This window comes from Acipenser ruthenus, chromosome 29 (assembly GCF_902713425.1).
Source record: "Acipenser ruthenus chromosome 29, fAciRut3.2 maternal haplotype, whole genome shotgun sequence".
Classification (NCBI taxonomy): Eukaryota; Metazoa; Chordata; class Actinopteri; order Acipenseriformes; family Acipenseridae; genus Acipenser; species Acipenser ruthenus.
The window spans coordinates 16,540,588-16,553,164 of NC_081217.1; the positions used below are offsets into that span (position 1 = coordinate 16,540,588).

The window sequence follows — 12,577 nt, forward strand, 5'->3', positions numbered from 1 at the left end:
TCTAATCCCATCATGTGTTCAGTGTGGATCAGCATCAGCACACACAAGAGTCTAGCTATTGTTAGCATGTTTTTCAGATTCTGGCTGGCCACGTTGTTATGTATAGTTCAAGCAGGATTCGATTCTCTATAGCTTGGGGGAACATAGTTGTATGTGATAAATAGAGTGAATGCTCAGTACAGGCCGTAGGTATTGACAACACACAAACTTGAAAAGGTTTTCTCAGTTGAGAATACACAACCTTGTACCCTAAACCCTGAGTGTTCTCCAATGCGCATTTACTGTACACACAGAGTGGGAGTCGGTTTATTCCTGCCAGTGATTCCCAGCCCAGGATTTTCCAGCCTTCTGCTCGATTTTCTGGCCCGGTGGTTTTGAGAGACACAGCAGGGTTCGGCTGTGAAGCGGGACAGCACTGTATTCAGTGTGCGCTGTGTGGAGATCTGAGATGACGCATTGTCAGTCCGGGGCCAGCGCTGATCCGCATGACTTCAAGGAGAGTCAGGGAGGATCACAGATTACAGAGACAGGGAATAACTTCAGACCGCTGGAGCACTCAAGCATGCAGTGCACAGCTCAAAGATCACACCCAGAAGAGTCTTTCTTACTAAGAGTGTTCCAAAGTTCAGAAAATACAGCTATTCCAAGAATGTTAAGAGATGCACAGATGGTCTATGGAATAAAAGCATTTATAAATAATTTAATTATTTATATACATACATATATATATATATATATATATATATATATATATATATATATATATATATATATATATATATATATATATATATATATATATACATATACACACACACACACATACAGTCAGCACTCGGATATCCGTTACACGTCAGTCACGTTTTACCACCCTGGTATTAAGAATAAAATCAATCCCCATTATATATACATAACAAATTAATGCCCTTACCCATCACACGCGATTTCCGACTCCGTCACCAATTTTCTGATACAAAGCCCATCTCTTCAATGTTACAATTTATCTGAATATCCACCACAGCCTGCAATTTTTTTTTTTTTTAATTCTCTCCAATGCCAAATCAGTCTGTCTTCAATTGTGCAGTTACACAGTGTTTCCTCCATTTTCTTTTAGATAACATTCAGATTTTATTTTGCTGTTGGTCATTAATGGGAAATTTTACATACCGCTACAATATGTACCGGATTTAAAAGTATTGTCTCTTTAGTTTTTGGCAAGTGATATTTTCAGAATCATATCGTTCTGAATTAAAATTCTACTTCTGTTGAAAATATAGTACTATACTAAAACCAATACAGTACATCTAAATGGAAGCCTACTTATTTTAAAACACAGTCCGTTCAGATATGTATTTTTATATATATATATATATATATATATATATATATATATATATATATATATATATATATATATATAAAACTAACTAACCAACTGCAGTTTCTTTGACTGAGATTTTATCTAAACATACAGTGCCACCCGGTGGCCTTGGGAAAATCTAATCTTTGTGCTTTCCTAGCCATGTGCTACCAAAGCATCTTTCAGCATAACTGCAATCTTAATTACAGTATCTGGCAGAGGTGGAATAAACTACAAGCTCATGGTAAAGAGTGAAGCGCTATTCAGTGGAAGGCAGTGCACTGGTAATTAAATCCCTGACTAATCAACAACAGCACCAAGTGACTGGAGAAAATACAGACAGGGGCAATGACCAAGCAGCTCTGTCCAATTTCTACAGCCATTAAATGACACTTTGTGAGGCATATAGCCAGACCCAAATAAATGCCTTATGAATGAAAACCCACTAATGTGCCTAACGCAGCTAATGGGGCAAATCCAGTACAGAAAAGGCCAAAACATAATTTGCCATGTCCTGCCAACAAACATTCAGCAGGAGGCTTCACTGCACAGAGGGGACATGTTCAGTGCAGCTATAGCTTACAATATGATGCAAAACACCATGTTTCTATATCGAAGCCGCTCAGGTCAACATGCATTGCGCTGCTCCTTGATCAATGAACCACATCATCGTTCATTTCAAACTCAACTGGAGTGGAAAGCATGCAGTGCGTTCAATCTTGCTGTATTCGGTGGGTGAATGCACCATGTCCATGCTCAATTAACAATCCGCGCTAATTAAAAATGCCCATCTGGGGACCGATGCCAGCTATCATTACCTAATACTGTAGCTCATTACAACAGTTAGAGAAAGAGAAAGAGAGGATGACAGCAGACTGCGAGGGTGTGTCTGGAATGTGTTTTCCCCGACTCTCTGTCTGTTACCAGAATGACTCTAACCCTAACAGGAATATTAGTACACAGCGCTGATCTGCACTGTTCTCCTCACCAGCGCTTTACTGTTGCCTTGTTGCTTATTGCTTATACACACAAGCTTTCATTCTTCCAGGCCACTCAGTATATAATTGTTACAGTGTATGAATGAAAAGTAGCTGTTTAAGGAAAGGATTCAACACAGGCAGATAAAAAGGGGACCGCTGCAGCTGAGCACCTCCGTCTGCAAACAGCGATGGACTAATTTAGATGATTGCCTTCGATCATGCAACATGTAGCATCACGTTACCCTGCCCCACCTAAACCAGGTCAACTGGTGCTGTCAATCCTCCCCATTGCAAATGCAACCCGTCTAAAAACCAACAGCACTACTGTGCAGAACTGTAAAGAATGCATTGCAATCAACCACTTTCTGCACAAGGGTAGCTGAACTGCAGTTTATATTACATTCCCTCTGAATATCCAGAGAACACAGAGGCATTGCCTAACAGATTAAAGGATGATGACATCACTGCATAGCTGTTGAAATTGATTCTGCACCAACAGGACGATCATCCGTGCTTCTTATCTGTCATTCCGTAATAACAAGGCGTGTTTATCTAGAGCCCAGTTCAGCACTTCAACAGTGTGAAAGCATTGAGCACGCAATTCCCAAGCTGGAGACAGTCTGTACAAGAGAACAGGCTGGTTTAGCTCCCGACTTCAGGTGTATCAAAGCTAACAGCTCAAAGCCTGCAGTGACTCAGCGGTGACTATCCACACTGTGTGTGGTTTGTTTGGTTTCAGGAAACTGAAAGACCTTATTATGTTCACTTACATGATTAAAAAGTCCCCTCCATCACACCACCAGTCTGGGAAGCTTAACATTAACAATACATCCAGTCTGGCACACCTTGCTACTGAATGCTGTGGCTACAGCCCTGCTTAAGGGTTTACATTGGTTATAGTACAAGTTTCACTCTGCTATTGGCAACCATTGTACAATTATTGTTAATGCTATAACAAACACAAGATAACATAGCCTGAGCACCCAGCACAGCGTGAAACACAGATCCGAGGCACCTACCTGTGAACTCTTCCGGGCACTCGCAGGTGTAGCCGCCCTCCCGGCTGCGGCACAGGCCCCCATTCCGGCACGGGTTCCAGTAGCACAGGTTCACCTCGGTCTCGCAGTAATCCCCGGTGAAACCGGCGGGGCAGCGGCAGCGCAGCCCGTTGATGGGGTGGATGGGTCGGAAGAGGATGGTGTCGGAGGTGATGAAGGGGGCCAGGCTGTCGAACTTGAGCACGGAGACGCACTTCATGTAGTTCTCGCAGGGCTCGCGCAGGCAGATGTTGTCGTCGAAGGGCAGCACGCGCTGGGTGGAGATGGAGGCCAGTAGGCTGCGGTTCAGGTAGATCCTCTCCTGCAGGTCCTCGGAGCTGAAGAACTGGCCACCGCCGCCGGGCAGCAGGACGGACAGGCTGACGTTCAGAATGCTGGCGCTCACGTCCGTGTCGTTCTGGATGTTGAAGACGATGACATCCTCCTTGCTGGCGGAGAGCACCGTCGCCACGCCCTCCAGGAAGAGCCGCAGCAGCGGGGACAGGAAGCGCTCCTGGGACATGTGGGCCAGCCTCAGGGTGATGCTGCTGGAGAGCATCTCGTCCGTGATGATGGTGACCTGCAGTGTGCACTGAGCCGTCACGCTGTGCACCCCATCTACAAAGAGAGAGATTCAATGGGTTATTTATTCAACATTCAAACTAAAAAAAAGCAGAAAAACACTGTATCATTTCTTTTTATGAAACTTGAGGAAGTAATACAACCCAAAGCCAAACTGGCACACGTGAATAGAGAGTCTGGCTGTCTGAAGGGTTGCAAACCTCGCACTCAAATGAGCTCAGTAGGGCTAAGAGGCGCATACGTGCAATAGACTGTGAACTGAAACTGGAACAACACTGAATGTGTACAAGCACTGGCGCTAGCACCTCCCACTCACTGAAGCAGCCTGGACGCCCCACACTCGGGTTTCATTCATTGCACTACACAGGATTGATCATCTCAAGATCCTCTTGTCTTTGCTCATGAAGAATATTTTGAGCACCGTGATTGGAGCCGCTGCTCAGCTTTCTCCCTTACATGTGGCTGGCTGGCTGCTTGCAGGGACCCCATTGTAGCAACACAGGGTTGGAACTCCACGTTGTAACACATGAGCCGCCATTGAAACGACACAAGAGCCTGTGTGAGGGGAAGCCAGGCCAACCACAGCCAAGTTCCGAACCCTAACCAACAAGCACACTCCCCCAACTGCAACAGCCTTGTCTTTTGCTGGCACATTAATTCGCTAAGCAGCAGCCCGTTTTGTAGCCCCGAAGCTTCCTCATCACAGCACAGTGCTCTAGTCTACACCAGACCCGGTCCACAAGTAATCCACATACACACAGAGACAGCACTGCATAAAAACTGCACTACACTTGGGATAAAATAATGGATTTTTAAAGTGCTCTGTAGTTTCCAATTGCAATATCAATATCACTCCAACTGCATTGCCAATTCCACACAAAGCACAACATTTTTCACTTTGTAAAGAAGTGCAATGCTTTGGGTGCACTGCAGTGCTTGTATTGAAAAAGGAACACCCCATTTCTATGGCACTGTTACTGCACTGCAAAAATGAAAATCAAATACTCTGTGATCTGCATTTATGGGCATCATTCAACCATGTCTCACTACACCAATTCTGCATCAGTCTGTATTTTTGTATATTTAGGGGGTGATGTAAGGATACGCGCAAAGAGGCTTGTGGGTGCAAAACCCCCATAATGCTGCCGTAAATCGTGTTTAGCCGCCGTTAAGTCTGACCTCTTCTTACAAGGTGCAAACCATTGCAGAAGCGAGTAACTAAGCATCTTGTAAAAGCACACACCTGCAGAGACCTGTCACTGGCTTCAGGATGGCTGCTGTGGCTCTTGTTGAGGAGAGGCAGGAACACGCTGGGAGGAGAAGGGCAATACGAAGAAGACCCTGCATATTCAATCCCAGGGTCACTTTGTTTGGGATGCCGAAGGATGCGGTGCTAAAGCGTTATCGTCTCACTCCGCAGGTCATCCTAGACTGAATAGCTGAATTGAGGGATGAGCTAGACCCCAGCGTCAATCTAGAGACCGCTATCCCTGCACATGTGACAGTGCTGTGTTCTCCGCACTGCTTAGCCTCTGGTTCCTTTCAGACCACAGTTGGAATGTCTGGTATAGCCCAATCCACATTTTCCAGAGTGCCGGGCAAATTTCTGGGTGTCATGCTGAAAAGGGCAGGTCAATACATATTATTTCCTAAGGATACTCACATAACTGATGTTGGCTGAGGCTTTTTCAAACAACTCTGTTTCATGCTGAGTGACCTCAGCCATAAGGACTCTCAGCTCCTTCTCAGAACATTTTTATTTTCTTTTACGTGCAGCAAGAGGATTTTGCTGCCCTTCCTCCGATTTTTTGCTTTGTATTTTCCTCACTCCACAAATACAGCGTCTACTACTCTCTGTACTCCTAACTCTGCAAGTGCTGATGCTAAATAGACCGATGCGCTTATTGAGACCCTCATTATCATAATTGCAGATCATTATTTGTGCATATTGAGTAATTTGCATTGCTCTTAAGCTTACATAGGGCGCAGTGCAAAATAATTGCCTGGCCACAATGCAATTTGAATTTTGCATCTGCAATTATTTGCACTGCGCCTATACTTACATCACCCCCTTAGGGTGGACCCATACGTGGGTATCAATAAGCTGCTTATTGCCTATTCAGTAAGTACAGCGTACATATCCAACATTAAACTATCCCACGACTTCTTGTTAATTTAAAACAAGTGCTGCTACTAAGGCCAAGCTCCCGTCCATTGATTTACAAATCACCAACAGGAAATAACAACCGATTTGCAAAGGTTCCCAGATAAGAGAAGATAACAGATACTTTTCCAATTGTCTCTATCAATGATTCCTGTTGTTACAAGCAGGAAACGTGAGCCCAGGCGTATATTCTTGGTTCTGGGAGAAATCAGCATGTTCCTTGTGTTTGTTCAGGACTGACAGTCGTCATTAACACATTTAATAAACCAAGCTGTCCCAGCCTCTTGCCACTAACAATCCTGTTCTTTGTTTAAGGTCCTGCAGCAATCGCGTTATATGAAAATCTTTTATTATTCATTGCACACAATGAACTACAAACCAACATTACACAAGTCAGCAGCTCCAAACACTGGGCCATTCTGCTAGAAACAGCACAACGTAAAGGGAGGGCTATGACTCTAACCAAGGCTTGAGTTTGTGTTCATTTCAATCCCCATTAAAAGAGGGATTGCTAATTAGTAAAGTACAGTAGAACACGGGGTACATTCAGCATCAGAGAGTAAAGCAGGCAAATCCGTGTTGGCATTGCATCTGGCATCAAATTGCTGGTATAAAATACAGGGTCCGCATTGTGCTTGATAAAATATTTCACTTTCAGGGTCAGCACACCTGCATCCTCCCTCCAAAGAGTCCTGCTGATCAGCAAGGTAAATCTATTCCTGAATGCCGGGTCATAAGGTAGCTAGGTTTATTTTTTCCATGCAATTCCCATCACTTTATGGTTTGCTATGCTCACTGTTCTCTTGCTTGTGAAAGCCCTAAACCTGAACCCACATGGGCACTGTATCTGGAATTCAGTGCATCCCATTCAGGGCACCAGCTGGAGATTAGGATCATTAGCAGGTTGTCATCATGTTCGAATGGAATTCCACAGTAACAATCTACTGTGTGTGCCCTTTATAGTAACAGCCGTTTCAGTAGCAAGGCACGCCCTTCCTCACTGATCTCAGCTGTAATGCAACTGTAAAACACTGGGCATCTTAACACCATGCTTGTATTGTTGCTGGAGGTAGAAACAGAAAGAAACAATGCAGTATTACTTATCCTGAAAGGTTATAGGCTGTTCAAAAATCAACCCCTTCGCTCCTTATAGTTTTACCTGAAATGCACAGCTGAGAGATTCTGTGCAATGGAATTCTTGTGTGTGAACGCCTTCATCACAACAAGCTACAAAGCAATCCCTACTAGGAATGAATGACCAACTGCTCCCCAGAACCCTTCCCAGGGAATCCCACCTCAAGCAGCAGGCCCTTCCTTCCTCTGCCTGCCCCGGGGGACTCAGACCAGGCTTTTCCCTTTCCCTTTCTCCCTGCTAATGCCATTGTTCTCAGCAGCAGCTAATTACACACTAGACGGCCGGATTAACAGAATCAACAATCTGGCTCATGTGTTTAAAGGGGGTTTGAAATGAAACTGCTGCGGCCGCCCATCTCCTGGGCAACTTTACCGATAGCATCCCTGTACAGTTCATTTAAACCCTTTCTCACTACTGCTAGGCTCAGCTTGAAAACAGATACGCACAGGGGAACACATCTTGATGCCCTGTCTCAATAATTCAGTAGAATTGCTTCAAAGTAGATAGGTTATCTATGCAAGCAAACGCAAAGAAAACTGAAAACGATTATATCATGATATATTATGAAAAAAGAAATTCCTGACTTAAAAAAAGAGAAACATACAAGAGCTAAAGTATGTGCTCTTAAAGACTGGAGACAACGCAATTAAACATTGAAGCAGAAACATGAACCCGTTTGCCAAAGTAAACTTCGAAAAATGAACAAATAAAAAACACAGAATAACAGAGATAACAGCCTTTGGTGGAGTGGTGGAGGAGGGGTGACTGCTAATGAGAAGACAAGAATCCTCATTACATTTCTTAATGTCAAAATCTGTTTGCAGGACTAGATACACTAATGAGGTTACCCAAGATACAGGCACAGCGAATCGGAGCATCTGTGTGTTTTGCACAAAAAGATAGACCCCCACATTACCCCCACAGAAGGGACTTCATTAAGAGTTTGTGAATATCTGTATATTATCTTGCAATAAGATAGACCCCATATTACCCTACAGAAGTGGCTTCATTAAGACTTTGATCCAATGTTGCTGGATTCCAGTAGAAGCAGGTAACTAGGGTTTTTTTTGTTTTTTGCAAGTGCCTCATTAGATATCACAGCAGGAACTAAGTCACAAGGTCAGAGGGTCAAACCATGCCTGGAGGGGGAGACTGGCACAGTCCATCTTCCAGCGACACTGGGGTATTGGCTGCAGCCCGCCCATTGCTGTCCTGAATGAGAGCGATCCCATCTCTCTCAGCACCCCCGACCTTGCTCTGAGTTCTCCTCTGATCTCACAAGGAACCAAGCAGGCCAAGTTTGGTCTGGTCAGTCAGTTCTTGTGACAGGAGAAGAGACCGCCAAGGTGCTGGAGACTAAGCAGGGAGTCCCAAGCTCAAGTGATACCACGATAGCTACTAAGACACCCACGATATAAATTATATTTAAATGTAAATACAATCATAAACACTAAGTCCCAAATATATAAACCTCAACAATATATGGGAGAACAAGAACTATTATTTATTTCTTAGGAGACGCCCTTATCCAGGGTAGCTTACAATTGTTACAAGATATCACATTATTTTTACATACAATTACCCATTTCTACAGTTGGGTTTTTACTGGAGCAATCTAGGTAAAGTACCTTGCTCAAGGGTACAACAGCAGTGTCCCTGACCAGGGATTGAACCCACGACCCTCCGGTCAAGAGTCCAGAGCCCTAACCACTACTCCATACTGCTGCCCTAGAAGAACTAGAAGGCATGCAGGATATTAAGGGAGAAAACAAACTCATTGTAAAAAGGTTAATAGGGTAACAGCTTTGAATTTGACACATACAGACAAAAATGTCAGACAAAACGGCGTCTTCCTCTTTAACAGTCCTATGACGGACCTGGTCCGACATGCAATTATTCCTATCAGGTCCACTGTCGGACCCTGTCCGACATCATTTTAGAAACGCAAAAAACGTTTTTCTAATTGTTTTTTCTCCGGAAAAAGACAAAAAACCATTCAATGGCCGAGTGGGACCGACAGGAGCCGAGACAAGTCGGGGGAAAAAAAAAAAGAAAGAAAAAAGGTGTATCTCATGAATAGCACCGTGTAACAAATTTTTTTTTTTTTTTGGTTCCTGGGTAGTAAGTGTTATTTCCTAATTGCTTATGCCTCAAAAGTATAGAAAATGGCTATTAAATGGCTATTATTCCCCACAAACTTTGCTTTTGTGACCAGGACAGTGATATTTTGAAATTTACCTATTTTCCAGAACATTCCAGATAGATTCCGTGCTGAGTAAACTTGGAGTAACTTCTAGAACCTTCTAGAACTTTCCAGTAATATAAATAGTAGTATAAATACAGGGGCCTTAAGCCCACCAGTTCAGTTTAGTTCCAGCTGCCTAAGTGGATACATATCTGCATTTTTCTGAGATGGCATCAAGAGGCTGCAAGCATCCGGTAGACGCATTTTGCTATGTCTGCGGCCAATTTATCAAGACAAGAGCGAAAAAGTACTCCGTGGAAGCATCTGCTAAGATGTGTGAGGCCTACAAGGCATATTTCGGCATGCCTGTCGGGGATCAAGACAAACCTTGGGCACCTCATTTCACCTGCGAGCACTGCAAAAAAAACTCTGGAAGGTAAGATGGACAATTGTTGCTCGGAATTTTATGTTATAAAATTTGTTAAAAAATGTGTTAAATTTTGTTAAAAGCGGGGCTGGAGATGCCTAGTGAGTGCTTTGTTGTTATGCAGGGCCTTTTAAACCCGTTTGACTATAGAAAAAATATACTTTTAAACAGCGCGTCTAAAATTAACTGCGCGTGTGAAAATAAATTGGACCTGACGCGCCTGACACGCATTTAATAAATGGACTGCAAAGGGTTAATCATGTTCACAAGAATTCAACTTTGTAGGTCTAGCAGTCAGGAAAGATGTCCAGACATTTTTTTCCATTTTCTATCATTTTCTATACATGCGTGTCGAGACAAAGTTACAACAAAAAATAAGACAGTCTACACTTGGAAAAAATGAACTATACTTGGCTCTCGTTACACATAAACACACAAGAGTTGTGTACCTAAGGCTACAGGCCATGGCATGAATCCAAAAAAAAAAAAAAAACTGCTACATTTCAATTCAGATGACAGCACCATTTCACAAGCCAGCGGGCTGAAACAAATTATTTTTATACAAATTACTGAGAAAGTTAATAATTTCAGGGGCTTGTTCATTCATTCACAGCCTTCCAGAGCTCGAGAAGCTCATCACCACTGCCCTGGCATAAATACTGTACACGTCACGGGCCCTTTAGCAGCACTGATGTGGAGTGACTGAGCGTGAAAAGCAAAACAATATATTAAAAATCAACCTCATTGTGCTGCAGCTAACACGGAGCTCTGAACGCGTTCCGTTCTGTTTGAAGCTCGATACACAGCTAACACGGAGCTCTGAACGCGTTCCGTTCTGTTTGAAGCTCGATACACAGCTAACACGGAGCTGTGAACGCGTTCCGTTCTGTTTGAAGCTCGATACACAGCTAACACGGAGCTCTGAACGCGTTCCGTTCTGTTTGAAGCTCGATACACAGCTAACACGGAGCTCTGAACGCATTCCGTTCTGTTTGAAGCTCTACACACAGCTAACACGGAGCTCTGAACGCATTCCGTTCTGTTTGAAGCTCGATACACAGCTAACACGGAGCTCTGAACGCGTTCCGTTCTGTTTGAAGCTCAATAGACAGCTAACACAGAGCTCTGAACGCGTTCCGTTCTGTTTGAAGCTCGATACACAGCTAACACGGAGGTCTGAACGCGTTCCGTTCTGTTTGAAGCTCAATAGACAGCTAACACGGAGCTCTGAACGCATTCCGTTCTGTTTGAAGCTCAATAGACAGCTAACACGGAGCTGTGAACGCGTTCCGTTCTGTTTGAAGCTCAATAGACAGCTAACACGGAGCTCTGAACGCGTTCCGTTCTGTTTGAAGCTCGATACACAGCTAACACAGAGCTCTGAACGTGTTCCGTTCTGTTTGAAGCTCGATACACAGCTAACACGGAGCTCTGAATGCGTTCCGTTCTGTTTGAAACTCAATAGACAGCTAACACGGAGCTCTGAACGCGTTCCGTTCTGTTTGAAGCTCGATACACAGCTAATACAGAGCTCTGAACGCGTTCCATTCTGTTTGAAGCTCGATACACAGCTAACACGGAGCTCTGAACGCGTTCCGTTCTGTTTGAAGCTCGATACACAGCTAACACGGAGCTCTGAACGCGTTCCGTTCTGTTTGAAGCTCGATACACGCTAACACGGAGCTCTGAACATGTTCCGTTCTGTTTAAAGCTCGATACACGCTAACACGGAGCTCTGAACGCGTTCCGTTCTGTTTGAAGCTCGATACACAGCTAACACGGAGCTCTGAACGCGTTCCGTTCTGTTTGAAGCTCGATACACGCTAACACGGAGCTCTGAACATGTTCCGTTCTGTTTAAAGCTCGATACACAGCTAACACGGAGCTCTGAACACATTCCGTTCTGTTTGAAGCTCGATACACGCTAACATGGAGCTCTGAACATGTTCCGTTCTGTTTAAAGCTCGATACACGCTAACACGGAGCTCTGAACGCGTTCCGTTCTGTTTGAAGCTCGATACACAGCTAACACGGAGATCTGAATGCGTTCCGTTCTGTTTGAAACTCAATAGACAGCTAACACGGAGCTCTGAACGCGTTCCGTTCTGTTTGAAGCTCGATACACAGCTAATACAGAGCTCTGAACGCGTTCCGTTCTGTTTGAAGCTCGATACACAGCTAACACGGAGCTCTGAACGCGTTCCGTTCTGTTTGAAGCTCGATACACAGCTAATACGGAGCTCTGAACACATTCCGTTCTGTTTGAAGCTCGATACACGCAAACACGGAGCTCTGAACATGTTCCGTTCTGTTTAAAGCTCGATACACGCTAACACGGAGCTCTGAACGCATTCCGTTCTGTTTGAAGCTCGATACACAGCTAACACGGAGCTCTGAACGCATTCCGTTCTGTTTGAAGCTCTACACACAGCTAACACGGAGCTCTGAACGCGTTCCGTTCTGTTTGAAGCTCGATACACAGCTAACACGGAGCTCTGAATGCGTTCCGTTCTGTTTGAAGCTCGATACACGCTGACACAGAGCTCTGAACGCGTTCCATTCTGTTTGAAGCTCGATACACAGCTAACACGGAGCTCTGAACGCGTTCCGTTCCGTTTGAAGCTCGATACACAGCTAACATGGAGCTCTGAACGCGTTCCGTTCTGTTTGAAGCTAGATGTACAGCTAACACGGAGCTCTTTTTTCA

General features: G+C 44.2%; 1 protein-coding gene across 2 annotated transcripts in view; it reads right to left on the reverse strand.

Moving 5' to 3' along the window:
- Nucleotides 1-12,577, reverse strand: part of LOC117434150 (cadherin EGF LAG seven-pass G-type receptor 2-like) — an 84,875-nt gene that overhangs the window by 43,851 nt on the left and 28,447 nt on the right. For both annotated transcript variants that reach the window (XM_059004293.1, XM_034907926.2), the window contains exon 2: nucleotides 3,360-3,995. In XM_059004293.1, the coding sequence (XP_058860276.1) occupies nucleotides 3,360-3,995 (636 nt within the window). The remainder of the gene's footprint in view (nucleotides 1-3,359; nucleotides 3,996-12,577) is intronic.